Genomic DNA, 17,977 nt, shown 5'->3' with positions numbered 1-17,977 from the left:
GCAGGGCAATGTTTCAAAAAAATGAAACTGCCATAATGAAGTTATTGCTTGATACTGATCCAGTAAGTCAAATCTGATAAGAGAAACTGAATCCTACTGTCTCGCCTCTTTCTCCAGTCCGAGAAAATCCCAGAAATACAACCCTCCCCTTCACATCTTCCACATACATCCTTCCAAGCCCCCATAAGTTCCATATCTCAATACCTACTACAACCAATCCTTCATTTCCCACTAGGCGTAAAAACTCGAGACCCACTTCTTATCCCATTTGTCTTCCTTCAGAATCGGCTGTCACTGGTCTTTTGTAGTCCTGTTTTAACATGAATACATGCTTACAACTTGCCTCGAAGACAATGGATTCAATTACTCCCAAAACTACATCTCTGTGCTTAACATAGAGAAGCTTGCCCAATGATCGAAATGAACTTCGACGATCTATGGGGGTATGCATACCGAAGTTCACCTTGCGGGGAAATCCAGACCTCGTTTTCTCTCTCTCCCCTCCGCTTCACTTCTACATCTTGAGCGCGACCACAAGCATCCTCTCAAAGTACCGCGGGCAAAAAAATTTACAATTGCAACATTTACAAACTTTACAACCCCAGAAAAGCTCATCGACATCAGCACCTGTGAAAGCACGTAAAACCTCGATTAAATGTATTGGATCTATCCCCCGTCTTAGATCTTGAAAGAGGAAATGATGTATTGCTGGAGTCGGGAGAGGAAAAGGATGCTCTTAATTCAAGCGGCATGGGCTCATTGTTCTCCTCAACTAGTCTGCCTAATGTGGACTTACGAACATGGGGACAAAAGTCCGTGCGTTCAGGCTGTAGAACCTCGAAATTAAAACTCTTCACATTAGGACTAAACTATCAACAACTCCACCATTATGGATCCTTTTACCACTCCACCTATGTCTCCACGTCTCCCAGGTGCAGAGATCAGAACCAAGCACAAAGAGGGCATACGCCGGCTCTTCAAATTCGCTAAAATAGGCCTGCAACAGCTCCAGGGCTACTACCACCTAGGAGACAGCACAGTTAGGAAGATCCTACTATACGATGTGCCTAAAAGAGCGCGCCCTACACGCACAGGGAGACCCAGAGAATCCCTCAATAAACAGGAGGTTAGAGATATTATTGAGTATATTTGCACCGACCATGCAACTAGAGTGCTGAATTGGATCCAAATACACAATGAATTGCAACTCTCTTGCTCTGTCAAGACCCTCAAACGCCGCTGCAAAGAAGCTGGATACTACTCTTGTATCTGCTACCAAAAGCCCTACCTCACTAAGACCCAAGCCAATGCGCGGTGGCTGTGGGGGATAGCACACATGTTTTGGACTATTTGGGAATGGAGTCAGATACTGTACTCAGATGAGGTCACATTTCAAGTTGGAGGGAAGAAATGCAAGCAGAGGTGTATTAGGAATAAGAAGGAACGCTGTCATCCTGACTGCATTCAATTCCAAATGCATAGAGGTGGCACTATTCCTGTACACTTCTTTGGTGCTGTAGGCTACGGATACAAAAGTCCATTGATCAACATTTATGGAACTGGGAAGAGTGGGGCATTTACACAAACTGATTACCTTGCTCAAGTACTCAAGCCTTATATTCAGGATTTTTTAGCTGCTTTTGCGGCTGTTTTGGGGCCTGGGAAGACCCCTCAGTTCATGGAAGACGGCAACTCTGCTCACGGCCACAAGACTACTAGCAATATTTGTGCTACTTGGCGTACTTCTATGGGTATTACTCTATTCCCCCATCCTGCAGTTAGCCCTGATATGAATCCTATTGAGAAGTGCTGGAGGAGAATAAAACAAGCTCTCCATAGGCGCCTAAGGCAGCCAACAACTGAGGTTCAAATGGTTGTAGCAGTATTAGAAGAATGGGACAAAATTCCTCAGGAATGGATCAATGGGCTTATTGAGCAGCAGGACTTCTGGGTACACGACTTAATTAAGCGATGTGGCTGGTCTACAGCTAATTAATTAATAAAATTCATGATTCTGATGCCCTGAACGCACGGACTTTTGTCCCCATGTTCGTTAGTGTAGAGGTGTAATGTTTGTAATTTGTTGCAGTTAATGAGTATCTTACTTTTCTGAAAACTCCTTGCACATAACGCGCAGAACGCGCAAACTGCGCAAATCACGCGAATAGTGCGAACAGCGCGAACAGCGCATTTCGCGCTAGTAGCTGAGTGAACGGGATCTTCACCATCAACGGGTTTAAATTGAGTTTTCTTCGAGAGCCATATACATACCATGAACGAAGCTAATGGTCACAAGATTTTATCATCAAGGAAAACCAAATCGATGTAAGGTCGAAATGCATAGCAAACTAACTTCACATCTTATCTACACTTTTCCAAAACACACACCAACACACAATCGCTCCTCCACGCACGTCTTCTCCTCTTCTCCGCTCCACCTCAAGCCATTATCATTGCTCTCCTCCTTCATCAGAGAGTCATATGCATGAACCCCTGACGATGATGATGATGCACGCAAAAACAACAAGAAAATGGTATTGGAACGAAAAGACAACCTAAGACGAGATAGAAGGCAACGACAAAAAACGCAAGAGCAGCAAGAGTAAATCGGTTCCAATCGGTATCAATAAGCACTTTCGCGTTCGCATAGCAAGATCTTCCGCCCATCCCTCCTAGGTCCTCAGCATTACAACGCGACCAGGAAAGCGCTCTGTCAATATCGTACACTCGGACTCCGTCTTCCGATCACCCCAATATTACTGCATCTGGTCTCTGATTCAAAAGATTATAGATTTTAATCTTTGTGGGAAAGCTTGGCCTTGAGCTTTCCGAAAAAGCTGGTTCGCTTCTTCTTCTTGTCGGCCTTGTCGGTAGCGGAACTAGCGGGGCTATCGCCTGCCTTGCTACTTCCTGGCGTGGCCTTTGCAGGAGTTGAAGGGGTAGCGGCCGTGCTCTTTGCAGGGGTGGCGGGTGCAGCGCTTGTCTTGTCTGTTGTTGTGGTAGCGCTTACACCCGAAGTGACTGTTGGTGCGGTCTGAGTTTCTGTGTGCGATCCTGGAACAGTCCCTGGTGAAACATCGCGTGATTCAATTGGCTGGCCAGCGACAGCTGCAGAAGCTGGGGCATTGAGACCGCCAGATGTTCCAGTCGAGGTGATTTTGGGTGCAGACTCGCCGGTAGATGTTTCAGGCTTGATCTCAGACAGCAACTCCTTCTCAACAGCCTTCTTCTCCAGAACAGCATTCTCATTGGCAGCAGCTTCTGGGCTTTGGCCAGATTCGGCAATCGACTCTTTCACGACTTCTGGTGTATCCTTAGCGGTGGATTGAGAGTCTGCCTTGGCATTCGTCGCCGCAATAGAGTTTTGGATGGACTCGGGGAGCTTAGAAGTGACTGATGGTGGGAGACTGCTGGCAGCATTAGATGCGTAGGCAGCAGCAACTCCTCCGGCAGTAACAGCCGCTCCACCCACAGCTGCGGCAGCTTCGCCCGCCGTGACACCCTTCTCTGACTTATCTGTGCCCTTTCCTGCAGTACCTTCGGATGTAGCTGGAGCCTCTGGAACTTCGTTGAGAAGTTCTTTCTCAACTGCGCTCTTCTCACTAACCTCAGCTGGTACAGCGCTTGCTTCAGGAGCAAAGCCGGCTTCTTGTTGGCTTTCCTTTACAACTTCTGGTACTTTCGAAGATTCGAGAGGGACAGCAGCAGCAAGCTGGGCAGTCGTGCTTTGGGGACCAGATGATTGTATCGTAGGGCTAGCGTCGAAAGTTCCCACACCAGCAGCTCCCATTGGCAAGCTTGATTCGGGAATTAAATTCTTTGCTGGTGGCATGTCCAGAACACCAGTGCCATTGAGTTCTCGCTCAGCGGTAGGAGTGACAACAGGGGGGAGAACAGGAGCGTTTCCCAGTCCGCCACTCTTCTCGTAAGACTCCTTATCAGTGGTAACCGAGGAATTGATAGTATTTCCAGTCAGCTTCTCCGAAGTTGGAATCTTCTCGCCGGGAGCGGTAGTAACTGGATTCACAGCACCAGGGAAAGCAGGAAGTGGGGAAACACCGAAGGTTTGTTCTCCTTCAGCCTTTTTCGCTGCAGCAACAAGTTCTGGGTCATCATGAACACCAGATGTGACAGTGTTGTTTGTAAAGATGCTTGGGTCTGGGACTTTCTCGCCCGGCGCAAGCTTGATAGGGTTCACAGCGCCATCTGCTGCTGGCAGAGGGTTGACAGAAAAGTCTCCTTTTTCGGTTGCGGCTGGAGTCTCGGGGAAGGATCCGGGAAGATCTGAGGAAGCTGTGTTCTCAAGTGGAGCCTTCTCAAGGGGAACATCTTTTGCCAAATCGGCAGTCGTAGAGGTAGGAGCAACGCCAGCCATAATTCCGGCTGTCTCGGGTGTATGTTTCTTGATTCGTTCTGTAGTGAGGACGTTGTTCAGATTGCCTGAAGCGTCGTTTTCTTGCGGCGCAGTATGATCGGTAGTCCAGACGCCGTCGACAACGAACTGTAGGAGAAGTAGGAGTTAGCTATATGATAATTGTAATTGAAGATAGTCGTAAAAGGAAGAAAAAGAAGGAGGCTGGATTTAAAAGCCCAGCTCCTTCAGCTCATAGCGGGGTCTGGAATAGGCGACATCCAAGGCGGCGGCGTGGCCCAAGCACCTAAATCTCAAACAGGGCCATTGCCTGCCAGCTGACCCTGTAAATGCTTTTTAACTTGGAAGCTTCACCGCTCCATGACAGTTGGGTGGTGAAACCGCGTCATATCTTAGGATGTATTGCCAGGGTCCAGGGCAAGCTCCACAGATAAAGCCTAGGAGCATTCCAGATGAGGGGAGCATATTTTCGCGAAGCAGACCCCGTATTGAATCATTACTGCTTGGCGTCGGGCGCAGGCAGACACATAACGACGCAATAGCTCAAGGTTGGGGCAACGAAGCTTCACCAAAGCCGCGACGCACGAAATTCAGCAGATTGAAATCCTTCACGCACCTTATAGTATATCTTCTCAGCCGCGCTTGGCAGAGTAACATCCTTCTCGAAGGTATCGCCCGTCTTGACCAGCTTCTCGGTCTTCTCCCAATTATCGAAGGTACCAGTCACGTAGACCTCATCGGCAGAATGGTCCCTATTTGCGATTGAATGTCAGTCACGCATTCAACATGGCTTGAAGGTGTCACATCTCGCGAGAGACAGAACAAGTGAAACTTTGATAAGCTCATGCGCAGAAGCAGCTACACAACGCAGACACGACTGGGGGATTGAGCAAACTTAAGTCGAGGTCTAAAAAGATCATGAGAGGCGCACCATTTGAATATGAAGCTCCCCATCTTTGAGATTGTTGTATATTAGATGTGTTCTGACAAGTCGTAGTAATTGCGGTATCGGGTTGGCGAATTGAGAATCCCTTTCGAACTGGTTGAGAGGGGTCGATATCGGAAGGTGTTCGTCCACGAGCAGTGCAGTGCAATTACACAGATACCGCGATGCAAATTATCAAAGTTGGGAGCGGATAGAAGATGTGTCGACGGATGTGTCGTGGATGGAGATTGAGATTGAGAAGTGGTTGAAAATCAGATGTGCCCGAGGGAGGAGTCAAATTGGAAGGCCGGCCGAGTGGCGCTAAGTAGCTTTAGTGTTACAGTCTACAAAGCTCCCCTGCAGCTGCGTTCAACACCTTGAGATAGCAGTGAAACTCGCATTCACGTTGAATATCATGAACTATACTATGCGCACATATTACTCCCTCATTATGAGTTGTCGTTTTGTTCTCACACATCAGAGATCCTCGCCACTTGTTGGACATTGACACCGATGAGCTCATAGTCATTCTGTCTTGCATCGGTGGGGAGCACGTCGAGGTATGACGCACGGAGCCGAAGACCTCCAGGCAAGGATTCATCAGGAGAGGCTTGACATCGTATTATTATCGCCGCTCCAGGCGTCTGATTCCATTGTCGATAGAAGTTACTTCCGTTGCTCTGTACGAACAGAAACCTTCACACTCAGTTGGCTTCAGCTCTACATTAGGTACAAAGTCTGTGAAAGAGAAAGCTATTCATCTCTTTACTTATCCTCAACTCTGTACGGCATAGTAACATAGATGATTTGACAGTTTCTTGATAAGGTGAGTTTGACCTTGTAGATGTACCACGGTACTTCGTATGACTGCAGAGGAACGTTGCAACTTCGACCCCGCCAGATTCAATTGAGACATGAAGAAACGGGACCCACCAGCAGTCTTGAATAGGTATGTTTCGAGCTCTCATAATCAGCAGAGCGGTTTTTGTGTCTCGACATTCATCGTCGATGGTCTAGGTGAGACGTTCCTGATTTATGACTCGGGAGTCTGATGCATGGAAAGCCGACTTCTTTGTGAGAAAGAATTATTTATGTCACCACGAATGTTGACTGTCATGATCGCATCTCACCGCCCCCTCTGGTCAAGAGGGGTGTTGCACTTCCTGGAGCTTATTCTCCATACCGACATACCTACCCTAGTCCATCACGAAATCCCCATCGCATCGCACACGGACACTCATCTTATCTTGCATTAGCTGGTCGACGTGCACTCTTCCGCACCGAGGGCAAAAGGGGAATCTGAGGTGGAGGAGAGATTGATTGATTGCTCGTTTGCCGCTGTCATATCAAGATCATTATTGGCTGTGACACTGCACTGCGGCGATTTTCCTCGTTCGTCCCTCGTGCTGAGTGGACTGCAGCTGTTCCAGAAGGAAAATCGAACCTTCGAAGCTTCCATTAAGCTTCGACACCCAATCAAGACTCCGCTCCCCACCTTCTCTCCTAGCGAGACTTCTCTCCCCTCCATCACTTACTTTATCCTGCCGTGCCCACGAGCTCTCACGACCTCCGTCGACCATATTGTCATCTTCTGATGCGAACGGGATTGCCATTGTACTGTAAGTTCCCCTCGCTTGCATTGCTATGCAGCTGCCCCTCCGAAAGCATACTCGATCCTGTCATCCCGGCATGTCTCGACGGCCGATGGTCATAGGTGCCAACTCACGGGTCCCTGCGACTTCGTGGAAGATCTCCATGGCAGCCACTCACTCCTTATCAATCGTTGCATCTCCCAAAGTCTTTGACTAATGCTGTTATCACGTCCCTAGATTGTAGCTGTTGCCTGCTTGAGTGACGAGCGAGTCCCGCGAATAATTCCTGGAGTCGCCCCTTCCTCAACAACACAGAAACCGTCTGCAGCGACTGCCATTGAGCTTCCGAGACGAGACTAGGGTCTGTCGATGTCACTTTCCTCTGCTTCTCTCGACGTGATCGACTCCCTCAGAAAAGAGATTCTCAAGAACAATCCGACCGACTTGATACAATTCTGCGCCAATTACTTCACTCGACAGCTCGAGCTCGAACGCTCCCACTTCCTTTCGTCTCTCAATACCCAAGGCACCAAGATGTCTGGCAGCACATTTCCTGGCCGATTCGGCTCAAATTCCAACCCATTCGGCGGAGCTACTACAAATGCGGGCGAGCAAGTAGGTTCTGGACAAATCTCAAAGGTTATGGAGGAGGACGAGACTGACACAATCACTTCACCTACCTCTCCCAACTTCAACTTCGGCAACAGTGGTGGTCAGTTCGGTGCGCCATTTGGCGGTGATGCTTCTGGAGAAGGTCCACCATCGTCTTTCAAGGCGGCAGATGGATTTCCATCTCAGTATGGAATGGGCCGACGAACATCAGTCTCTGCTGAATCACTCAATCCAACAGCTGCTTCCAACGACAACTGGTCCCCACCCTTCCACCACAAGACCGAGGAACAGCTGCAGCGCTTAAAGAAGTCCATTTCTGGCAACTTCCTCTTCAGCCACTTGGACGATGAGCAGAGTGCTCAAGTGTTGGGTGCTCTGGTGGAAAAAGCAATTCCAGCAAAGGGAATCAAAGTATGTGCTCAAGGATACGATATTTGTTCTTGCTTTTGCACCGTTTGCACCTTTTGTACTTGTCTGAAGCCGCAGGTACTAACTAAGCACGAACAGGTCATTACACAAGGAGACGAAGGCGACTACTTCTATGTGGTAGAGAAGGGTTCTTTCGTTGTTTATGTCAACAAGAGTGGTTCATTGCAACCAGGCCCAGCAGGTTTGGGCGAGGAAGTCGCGACTATTCGGCCTGGTGGTTCCTTTGGAGAGCTTGCCCTCATGTATAACGCTCCCAGAGCAGCTACTGTCATGTCAGCAGAAGCCGGCTGTACTCTTTGGGCTCTTGATCGTATCACCTTCCGTCGGATCCTCATGGACTCAACCTTCCAACGTCGCCGTCTGTACGAGAGCTTCCTAGAAGAAGTTCCCCTTCTGGCGTCACTTACGAAGTATGAGAGATCGAAGATCGCAGATGCGCTGGAGACACATAAGTATCCTTCAGGCACTACAATCATCAAGGAAGGTGATGCTGGCGAAGCTTTCTATCTCCTTGAAAGTGGTCAGGCTGAAGCTTACAAGAGTGGCACCCAAGGTGCGGTAAAGCAATATACCAAAGGTGACTACTTTGGTGAGCTCGCCTTACTGAACGATGCTCCCAGAGCCGCCAGTGTCATCAGTAAGACAGAAGTGAAGGTCGCCAAATTAGGCAAGGATGGTTTCCAGAGATTGCTGGGTCCAGTCGAGAGCATTATGAGACGTACGAAATATGATGAAGGAGTGGAAGAAATTGATCCGCTCCACAAGAAGTAACGATGTTTGGACTTGGGGTTTAAGTTATTAGTAGGCGTTAGACATGGTTACGTTCATTCACGAGTTCAACTGGCTTTATTGGCTCCGATACCTTTGATGCAGAGAGGACAATGAAACATTTTCAATGATTAGTCTCCAAGATGAATTATTGTGCTTTTGATTTTTGAAGTTTGCCCATTATAGAGCTAGCTGTTCTGACAGTTGCTTGTGGTCTGTAATGAAATCTTTGGTATTTTCCAAACGCCGTACCATGCATTTCTTGATCCACCAACGCCGTGCAGCTGTACACCCAGCTCATTGATCACTCATCCCCCGCTTTTGACATAGCTATCTATGATGTAGCTAGTGCTAGCGACGAGCATCTCTTCAATTGTTGCCATCCTTCCCTTCAGTCCGAAACTCCCAAATCCATCCTCTCAAATCACCTAGCACCCTCCCTCCTCCTCTCCAAAATCTCCCTCCTCACCCCCTCAGCCGCAACCTCCGTCTCCAACACCCTCCCCACCCCCCTCTTCCACGCCTCCTCATACCCCTTCATCTCCCCACCCACCGCCTCCTGCGCGCCCTTCCTCTCCACAACCACAAGATCAATCTCCTTCTTCCTTTCCTCCAACTCCCGCTCCAGTCCCCGCAGAATATCCTCCAGTTGCGAGTTCGACACTAGCCACGCGTTCTTCCCGTATTTCTCGAGCAACGACAGGTTGGTCAACCGGGAAGAGAGGTAGGTTTGTGAGATGTAGGCAGAGCGGAGGGTGGAGGCTGTGGCGGGTGAAGAGAGGGATTCGTAGCGCGTGGTGTCGATGGAGGATAGTTTTTCTCCTGTAGAAGCGCGCTGGAGCTCGGCTTCCATGGCGGGTGAGAGCGTGGAGGGCAGGAGGGGTGGGAGGGAAAGGTGGTGGTCTTGCGGTTGGGAGCCTAGTTCTTGGGATATGAGGGCTTGGGCTGCAGAGCGTTGGGCGGGCGTGGGTTCCGCGTCGATGTAGGGGAGGGATTCGTGGATAGCGTTTGTGAGTGGCATTTTGGAGAGTTGTGTGTGTGTGTTGGTTTTTGCTGGCAGAGTTGTGGAGGAGCAATATTTTGATATTGGGGTATTTTAGATGGTTTGTGCTTAAATACCCGAAAGGGGTAGTTGAAGCTGATGACACGTGACTCCAATCCCCTTTACTTTTGTAGTCAGTTTCAAGAGCGCAAGTTCAGTTCTCGTTCCAGACATTGAGGATGAGTTCAATTACTGTTGACATGTCCAACAATACGTATAGTGAGACGCTGTTCATGATGTAGGTGGTGAGTCAAACCGTTGTCGATGTTTCTCCACAGCGCAGGTACATCCACTGCAGCCTCGCGCTCAAGGCCGCAAGAGTGCTTTTCACTACGTTCTAGTGATTGAGATATGCCGGTACATGGATACCCAGATATTCTTCATTAGACGGACATCTGGGTAAAGCCATCAAGCCATATATTCTTGAGCAAATTCCATTCCGAGCTGAAATCCTCTTGGAGGGGTCTTCTTCAAGTTCTTGAAAGGACAAGAAACTGAATGCTTCAAACAACCTTAAGTAAGCGACCCAATTGCTCGGGCGGGAAACAAGCTTGCGGAAGCTACGAATGTGCTATCACAAGCTCGAACAATGACGATGAATTAACTTCTCCATTTAACCCCCCTCTGAGAGGGTATCCTCGAACCTACATATTCTACTTTTCTTTATAAAATGGACCACCTCTACAATTCGAAGGCCGGTCCTTCCGCGCAACCAGAATGGCCCCGCGAAGTTCCCAGGTGGCGAAGAAATCTTGGAGCTCTGGGAAGAATTATTGCTGTTGTTGCAGCTTTGGTACTTGCATATGCGGCTTTTGTGCATACGAGACTGGATAGGCAGAGATATAGCTGGTTTTTGGATTTGGATGATAGCTATGGAGCTCAAAATGGGGAGCACGCGACCTCGAAGGGAAGTCAGTACCTACTTGGTGTGGGCAAGGCAGATATCACTGGGTATGCTGTATTCCTTCAAATGCCAATGCCAGGGCTAATCAACTTCTAGACCCGTTGTGGAAATCAACATGATGGGATACGCAGATACGAAACAACTCGGTTCAGGCTTAAGACAACGATTATATTCGCGAGCTTTCATTGTTGGAGATGTAAAGCGTCCCGAGGATAGATTCGTATATCTCGTTCTGGACACGCAATCTGGAGATACTGCCGTGCGATATGGTATACTCAATGGCTTGAAAGAATTGGGCTCAGATTATGATGTCTACGGACAGCACAATGTTGCCGTAACTGGCACACATTCACATTCTGGCCCTGGAGCTTGGTTGAACTACCTTCTGCCTCAGATCACCAGCAAGGGGTTTGATAAGCAAAGCTACAGAGCCATAGTTGATGGTGCCATCCTGTCTATACGACGAGCTCACATGAGCCTGCAGCCTGGGTATCTGACTGCTGGTACTACCAAAGTTTTTGGTGCAAATATAAACCGCAGTCTGTACGCCTACCTTGAGAACCCAGAATCTGAAAGAGTAAAATACAACGAGAGTATTGAAGACGATGGATCAGTTGAGAAAACTTTGACGCTTCTCAAGTTCCAGCGAGCCTCAGATGGCAAAAGTACTGGTGTCTTGACTTGGTTTCCAACCCATGGAACTTCCATGTTGGGGAACAACACTCTTATCTCTGGAGATAACAAAGGAGTGGCTGCGGATCTTTTCGAGAAGAGTTTTTCGGCAGAAGACAATGTTGCGGACGACTTCGTGGCTGGTTTTTCGCAAGCTAGTGTTGGAGATACCAGTCCAAATGTCCTTGGAGCCTGGTGTGAAGATGGATCTGGGGATCAATGCACCTTCGAAAACAGCACATGCAGTGACGGTAAGAGCCAACACTGCCATGCTAGAGGTCCATTCTTCAGAGTCAAAGACAACGGTGCTTCTTCTTGCTTTGAAATAGGTAGGAGGCAATTCGAGCCTGCCAGATCTTTGTACGACACCATTGGGACTGTTGGCGTTCCCATCACAGGACCCACGGTCAAGTCGTTCCATACATTCCAAGACATGTCGAACTTCAGCTTCCCTCTCGCAAATGGAAGCTATGTCCAGACCTGCCCAGCTGCCCTAGGGTATTCCTTTGCTGCTGGAACATCAGATGGCCCGGGTGCATTTGACTTCACACAGAACGATCCTAACGCACCTAATGCTTCTCCAGTTTGGCGAGTCGTTTCTGGTGCCATCAAGGAACCTACCGAGGAACAAAAGCGATGCCACTTCCCAAAGCCAATTCTGCTGGATGTTGGCGAAATCAGCACACCATACTTGTGGACACCGAATGTTGTAGATGTGCAAGTATTTCGAGCTGGCCAATTCATGATCATAGTCAGTCCTGGCGAAGCTACCACTATGGCTGGACGCCGCTGGAAGAAAGCAATCCACGATTCGGCTGCTGCTCAGGCACTGTCTGGGTCAGCTTCTGCTGAGCCTATTGTTGTCCTTGGTGGGCCTGCGAACAGCTACACTCATTACATATCCACACCGGAAGAGTATGGTATCCAGAGATATGAGGGCGCCTCTACGCTCTATGGTCAATTTACCTTGAACGCGTATATCAACCTCACCCTTACCTATCTTCACTACCTCAGCGCTTCGTCAACTTCTCAACCAGAGCCTGGCCCATCACCTCCTGACAATGTCAACAGATCATTGTCGTTCATCACAGGAGTTGTATATGATGGCGCACCACTATTCAAGGACTTTGGAGATGTGAAGACAGATGTCAAACCCGCTTACTCGATTGGAGACATTGTCTCAGCGACTTTTGTAGGAGCCAATCCTCGCAACAATCTTCGGCTTGAGCAAACATATGCAGCTGTAGAAAAACTAGATGGCGAATTTGGCAGGTGGACGAGAGTGCGAGATGATAGCGATTGGTCTCTGATCTTCAACTGGAAGAAAACGAGTGAAATTCTCGGTACAAGCGAGGTTGAAATTGTATGGGAAACAGAAAGCTGGGCTGAGCCTGGGCAGTATCGTATAAAGTACTACGGCGATCATAAGTCTGTAGGAAAGCCAATAATGTGGTTTGAAGGTCTCAGTGGGGAGTTTGTTTTGACATGATTCACGTCTGTAAGAATGAAGTTATGAGAATGGATACCCATTATTTTTTGCTGTCTCTCATACATGAATCTACTCTACTCGGGAATCTGGATGATTATCTAGCCACTGAATGAACGCCGTGATATGTCCAGTCGCCCAATTGGCACATGAACTCCAGCCTGCTATGCACGCTATGAAAGTAAATCACAAAATGCCCAGATCACAAAGATCATATCTCCGTCTAGCGACCGTTAGTCTTAGCCCGCCTAGCTGCCTTTCTTCTCTCGGCCTGATCCCATCGCCATGCATCCTCGAAAGCGGTTGACTTCGTGTTGGTGTCTTCTGGCTTGAGACCAAGTTTTCGAACTACCTTGAATGCACCAGTACCAACGTTCATGGTCTGCCCCATGATGATACATTCACTGACACCTTCAATAAGATCAGTTTTCATGCCAGCAGCGGCATCGAAAAGATGATCTGGAGTCTTTTCGAAAGAGGCGAGTTGCAGAACGCTGTCTCGCATCTTGGAGAGACCGAAACGAGTGATACCGAGAACTTCACCCTTATATGTCATGACATCAGCAAGCAGTTGCATATGTCGAGGGTCGATACCCATTTCTCCCATGACGGCGGCGATTTCCTTTGCAATAGTGGTTCGTGCTGCTTCGATGCCGAGGACGTCGCGACATTCCATGACGCTGTTGGTCGTGCACTCTGTGCCAACTACGCCTTCTGTGGTCATGCATGCTCGAAGTCCATAGCCTTCAACGTGAACAGTATTCTCACCTTGCTCCGAAGTCTGAATGATAGCTCGAGTGGCATCTGGGTAGCCAGATATTGCGAGAGACGGCAAGGCACGCTTCAAGTGGTTGACTCGAAGCAGAAGATCAGATCCACCCTCGTCAAGTGTTAGCCTGTTCTTGGCAGCTGCACCACGGGCTCCCATATTCCCACCACTCTCATGAGTAACATTGACAAAGATACAGTCTTGGTCAACGTTAACATCACCCCACTTGATCTTCAACTTCTTGTTCATACAAATGGTTTCCGCAATACCTTCGACAGTGATGCCAAGGTGCATGTCGTTGAGAGCGTCCATATCGACCGAGAGGCATATAGTAGCACTTTTGGCTGACCACATGTCTTCAATAAATCGTATGACATCGTGAATGTACGTCTTCTCGATACGGCCTTTGACCATACGAGCGGCCGGAATGTTTGTTTTGTTCATTAATGGGCATGTGATTACAGGCGTACTGATGACCTTGGAGGCGTTGATGATTTCCTTGATTCGTGGCACACCTTGGGTGATACTCATACCGGCGACACCAGCAAAATGGAAAGTCTTCAGGGTCATCTGGGTCCCTGGTTCACCAATGGACTGGGCTCCGACGGCACCCACGGCATGTCCAGGCTCAACGTGTGCTTTGGCGTATTTATTCAAGCAGAGTGCAATGAACATTTGCAGGGTTGCCTTCGAAACTTTAGCCACACGCTCAACTTGTTCCTTCCTTTCTGGTTCTTCATCGGAATTTTCACGGAGATCGCCCGAAATCTCCGGATCATCTTCGAATTCGTTGAGACCTGCTCTCTGTCTGGCTTTGGCCATACGTGACGCCAGACCTGCAACGAATTTGGTAATTGTCTGAAGAAATCCTCGAGCTGACTCATGCTCGTCGATGCCGTAGTTCGAAGTATCATCGTATTCTAGCGTGTCCCCCAATAGGCCTTTTCGACCGTATCTGGCTATTTCGGGCTTGAGAAGTTCGATACATTCAGCTGTGACTTCCCATGGCAGTAGGGACTCGTCCTCATTGTTCCAAGTTAGATTCTCAGCATGAATCCATGTTCGCTCAAAGTTAACAGGCACTGCAGAACCTTCCATGTTTAGCGGATCCAACTTATCAGCACCAAACTGGAATTGGACGACGATGCCGGAAGAATTGCGAACAGTATTATCATACTGGGTGGACAAATCTTCAAGAGACTTCATCAACCTTCTACTCATGTAACCAGTTTCGGCAGTTTTGACTGCTGTGTCGACCAGACCCTCACGACCGGAGATGGCGTGAAATAGGAACTCAGTAGGCGTCAATCCTGTGAAGAAACTATTCTTAACGAAACCCTTGGAAGGCGGTTGACGAGCATTCTTGGGGAAATGCGGCAAACTGCGGTCTTGGAAGCCGTCAGGAACACGTTGGCCTCCAATGATTTGCTGTCCGACGACTGCTATCATCTGGGCAACGTTGAGCGTGGAACCTTTGGACCCCGACTTAGCCATGACCAAAGGAGCGTTCCATTTGCTTAAGGTCTCGATACAGTATTCACCAGCGTGTTGTCGAACCTTGCTGAGAATACCGGATATGGCGTTCTCCAGAGTTTCTTCCATGTTGCATCCGGTGGCCTTCTCTAATTTGCCCTCTTTGAATTTTTTAATCAATACTTCACAGTCTTTGTATGCATCCGTGACTAAAACCTGCTTTTTTTCGTTCAACTGGGCCGACGGGTACACATCGCTGATGCCAATGGAGAATCCTTGATTCGTGAGGTAACGAGCTGATAGCTTGGCGAGTCTGTTCATAGCAATGACTGCTTCATCAGGTCCAAAATCTCGAAGAATGATGTAGAATATGGAATCTTTCTTGCCAGAGCCCACAGTGGTTTTGTCCATTCTTCCACACATCACTTCTGAATTTCGTACCACAAGCCAACCATCATTGGGGTCCATGTCAGGAGTCATGCCAGGACTTGGTTTGTAGTCTCTGCACTTGGCATCGAGATTGACTTTGACTGGTGATTTTGAATTTGGCCGCATAAGGACACTGAAGACTTGCTTGCCAGTCCAAAGTTTCTCTGGCTTGAAAATAGCCGGCGGTGGGAGGTCGAGATGGGTGTTACCGTCAACCATATACATGCAGAGATTTGTGAACGTCTTTCTATCAAAGAAATTCTCTTTGCTGCTCAGAAGATATGCAGCTGTGATAAAATCTTGCGTTGCTGAAATGATTGGCTCGCCATTCTTTGGGGTCGAGAGGTTGTTCTTGACACCCATCAAGTTGATAGCTTCTGTCCTAGCTTCCTCAGTCTGAGGGACGTGCAGGTTCATTTCGTCTCCATCAAAATCAGCATTGTAAGGATTGCATACACACTCGTTGAGGCGGAATGTTCTCCACGGTCTGACCTTCACATAATGGCTCATAATACTGAGCTTGTGAAGAGAGGGCTGACGATTGAAAAGGACGATATCACCATCTTCTAGATGTCTTTCCACCACGTCACCAATTCTAAGATGCTTGGCTTCATTTTCTCTTTTGGCGAACTTCAGAGAGATCTTGTGATCGGAGTCCTTCTTCATAATCTGCTGAGCTCCTGGATGCACATTGGGTCCATTCAGTACACATTTCCGCAGCTTTTCGATGTTATGTCGCTGAACACGTTCCGGATATGTGAGGTTCTTGGCGACAAGAATTGGTACGGCAACTTCGTCGATTCCAAGATTCGGATCGGGGGAGATGACAGTACGGCCAGAGAAGTCAACACGTTTTCCAGACAAGTTTCCTCGGAAGCGACCCTGTTTACCCTTCAATCGCTGACAAAAGCCTCGAATTGCCTTCCCAGACCCTGGTTGTTGCAAGCCTGGCACATCGCTATTCACATACATGGCGATTTGCAGCTGGAGATAATCCCATTGCTCCACAATCGTCGCCACAGGCTGTCCTTTCTGCAAAGCTGCTTTAATAAGAGAGCTGACGTGAACGATCTCAGCCAATTTTGTAGTAAGATCGTCTTCTGTACTGGCATTCTCTTGCGCAACGGAAGGACGAATACATATCGGAGGCGCAGGAACGAATTGCCAGATAAACATTTCAGGCCGTCCCTCGGCAGGGTTGATACCAAGCAACTCGCAATCACTTGGGGTGATCTGCTTAAAAAGATTCAGCACTCGAAGTGGATTGAGATCGTCCATCGCTTTCTTAAGATGCTTGTCGATCTCAGCATTATTCTTCTTCGCCTCCTCAAAGGTGTTGTGAAAAGTCACTAGGCTTCGAGGAGCAACCTTCTTGGCCGCTGTCGACTTATTGAAAGCTTGGTACTGGTCGTGAACGAGCTTGAGGGGCGCCACTTTTCGGATCTGACCGTTGACCGCATCGCAGTAGGGACATGTCTTTGCCTTGCGACATTGCTCGTTGATCTTCTTACAGATTTGGGTACGCTTTAGATTGTCGATGCCGGGTCTCCTCAGCTCCTTAAGATAGCTTCGGCGTTCGGTTTCGGTAAGAAGCACTCGAGCACAATCCTGTGGAAAGTGTTACTTTCTAGCCTCTCCAGCAGCAGAGTTTCAGCCTACTTTGCAGATGTTCTGCAGAATGTTCATGATCAACTTCAAGTACCCAATGTGAAATGCCGGCAGAGCAAGTCTGATGTGTCCGAAATGTCCATTACAATTGTGGAGTCCTTCGCCACATGTCTCGCATATTCCAGTCTTGCTCGATATTCCCTGAGAACGCGATAACCGTCAGCCAAAATTTATTTTTGTATTATACACGGAATCCTACCAATCTTGCATCTAGGGCTCCGTTCGGCGTAGGACGACGCATCTTCTCGATATCGTAGAGCATCCTATCTGATACCTCGATGACAGCTTGTGCGGAGACACTGCGCAGAATATCAGCATCAGTGGTTTCGGGGAAAAGGTGAGCTGCGTACTCTTGAATGGATTGAATGCCAAATTTCAGCTACATTGCGAAGTAAGTAATTGATCCACCTCCCAGAGACTCTCCTTACCTCCTTGAATCGCTTGGGCACTTTGTCGACGACTGAACTCGAAGTCAGCACACATAGCGATCTCAATGTAGCCCAAAGAATACCAACCTTGCGCCTTGACCTCTGTCCCGCCAGTCGAAAATTGTTGCATTATGGCAAGCTGCTACCTGAAATCAAGCATGGAGATAATGTTCTTGCAATTATGGCAGAGATTTTGTGTCTTGCTATCGGATCATAATCGAAATTCCGGTGTTCTGGCGAGGATTGAGTCACAACGAAAGCTACCAAAAAAAAGTGATTCTGATAGAGGGGCGGAACCGAGTCACGTGGTACCCCGCATCTTCGATCACCAAAATTGGATTTCAGCTTCATAAAAGGCATATGAGTTTAGTGATGCATGTTGATAGCATGACTATTGCGATATTTTGT

General features: G+C 48.3%; 6 protein-coding genes across 6 annotated transcripts; 3 read left to right on the top strand and 3 right to left on the bottom strand.

The window, feature by feature from the left end:
* Positions 1–1,198: 1,198 nt before the first annotated feature.
* Positions 1,199–1,933, top strand: LY89DRAFT_557355 (uncharacterized protein; the record flags this gene model as incomplete). Its single annotated transcript, XM_018208395.1, has 2 exons — positions 1,199–1,448; positions 1,521–1,933. Coding segments are annotated over 2 exons (663 nt in total), but the record flags the coding sequence as incomplete, so codon positions are not given.
* Positions 1,934–2,328: 395 nt separating this feature from the next.
* Positions 2,329–5,655, bottom strand: LY89DRAFT_685647 (uncharacterized protein). The gene is made up of 3 exons (XM_018215123.1): positions 5,304–5,655; positions 4,989–5,124; positions 2,329–4,501 (listed from the first exon to the last, which is right to left on the bottom strand). The coding sequence occupies exons 1-3, from the start codon at positions 5,324–5,326 to the stop codon at positions 2,795–2,797; spliced, it is 1,866 nt and encodes a 621-aa protein (XP_018070049.1). The 5' UTR covers positions 5,327–5,655; the 3' UTR covers positions 2,329–2,794.
* A 1,224-nt stretch (positions 5,656–6,879) lies between these two features.
* Positions 6,880–8,838, top strand: LY89DRAFT_782974 (putative camp-dependent protein kinase regulatory subunit). The gene is made up of 2 exons (XM_018222633.1): positions 6,880–7,912; positions 8,009–8,838. Exons 1-2 carry the CDS (start codon positions 7,259–7,261, stop codon positions 8,699–8,701), a joined length of 1,347 nt encoding a protein of 448 aa, XP_018070048.1. The 5' UTR covers positions 6,880–7,258; the 3' UTR covers positions 8,702–8,838.
* Positions 8,835–9,766, bottom strand: LY89DRAFT_647590 (uncharacterized protein). Its single transcript, XM_018211966.1, has one exon. The coding sequence runs from the start codon at positions 9,717–9,719 to the stop codon at positions 9,123–9,125; it is 597 nt and encodes a 198-aa protein (XP_018070047.1). The 5' UTR covers positions 9,720–9,766; the 3' UTR covers positions 8,835–9,122.
* A 394-nt stretch (positions 9,767–10,160) lies between these two features.
* On the top strand, positions 10,161–12,897 carry LY89DRAFT_647586 (neutral/alkaline nonlysosomal ceramidase-like protein). Its single transcript, XM_018211965.1, has 2 exons — positions 10,161–10,691; positions 10,741–12,897. The coding sequence occupies exons 1-2, from the start codon at positions 10,411–10,413 to the stop codon at positions 12,803–12,805; spliced, it is 2,346 nt and encodes a 781-aa protein (XP_018070046.1). The 5' UTR covers positions 10,161–10,410; the 3' UTR covers positions 12,806–12,897.
* Positions 12,838–17,881, bottom strand: LY89DRAFT_782971 (beta and beta-prime subunits of DNA dependent RNA-polymerase). The gene is made up of 6 exons (XM_018222632.1): positions 17,657–17,881; positions 17,570–17,601; positions 17,492–17,520; positions 17,341–17,440; positions 17,133–17,282; positions 12,838–17,081 (listed from the first exon to the last, which is right to left on the bottom strand). The coding sequence occupies exons 1-6, from the start codon at positions 17,697–17,699 to the stop codon at positions 13,026–13,028; spliced, it is 4,410 nt and encodes a 1,469-aa protein (XP_018070045.1). The 5' UTR covers positions 17,700–17,881; the 3' UTR covers positions 12,838–13,025.
* Positions 17,882–17,977: the final 96 nt, after the last annotated feature.

Source organism: Mollisia scopiformis (assembly GCF_001500285.1).
Source record: "Mollisia scopiformis unplaced genomic scaffold LY89scaffold_14, whole genome shotgun sequence".
Taxonomy (NCBI): domain Eukaryota; kingdom Fungi; phylum Ascomycota; class Leotiomycetes; order Helotiales; family Mollisiaceae; genus Mollisia; species Mollisia scopiformis.
Note: the sequence above shows the minus strand (reverse complement) of the source record. Positions and strands in the feature narration are given on the sequence as shown.

Coding starts and splice junctions, on each gene's coding strand:
- LY89DRAFT_685647 (XM_018215123.1), bottom strand. CDS start 5,326: ATGGGGAGCTTCATATTCAAATG. Junction 5,125..5,303: donor GGGAGCTTCATATTCAAATG/GTGCGCCTCTCA, acceptor AATCGCAAATAG/GGACCATTCTGCCGATGAGG. Junction 4,502..4,988: donor CTGAGAAGATATACTATAAG/GTGCGTGAAGGA, acceptor CTTCTCCTACAG/TTCGTTGTCGACGGCGTCTG.
- LY89DRAFT_782974 (XM_018222633.1), top strand. CDS start 7,259: ATGTCACTTTCCTCTGCTTCTCTCGACGTGATCGACTCCCTCAGAAAA. Junction 7,913..8,008: donor TTCCAGCAAAGGGAATCAAA/GTATGTGCTCAA, acceptor AAGCACGAACAG/GTCATTACACAAGGAGACGA.
- LY89DRAFT_647590 (XM_018211966.1), bottom strand. CDS start 9,719: ATGCCACTCACAAACGCTATCCACGAATCCCTCCCCTACATCGACGCG.
- LY89DRAFT_647586 (XM_018211965.1), top strand. CDS start 10,411: ATGGACCACCTCTACAATTCGAAGGCCGGTCCTTCCGCGCAACCAGAA. Junction 10,692..10,740: donor GGCAAGGCAGATATCACTGG/GTATGCTGTATT, acceptor ATCAACTTCTAG/ACCCGTTGTGGAAATCAACA.
- LY89DRAFT_782971 (XM_018222632.1), bottom strand. CDS start 17,699: ATGCAACAATTTTCGACTGGCGGGACAGAGGTCAAGGCGCAAG. Junction 17,602..17,656: donor GACAGAGGTCAAGGCGCAAG/GTTGGTATTCTT, acceptor CTTCGAGTTCAG/TCGTCGACAAAGTGCCCAAG. Junction 17,082..17,132: donor TTCTGCAGAACATCTGCAAA/GTAGGCTGAAAC, acceptor CACTTTCCACAG/GATTGTGCTCGAGTGCTTCT.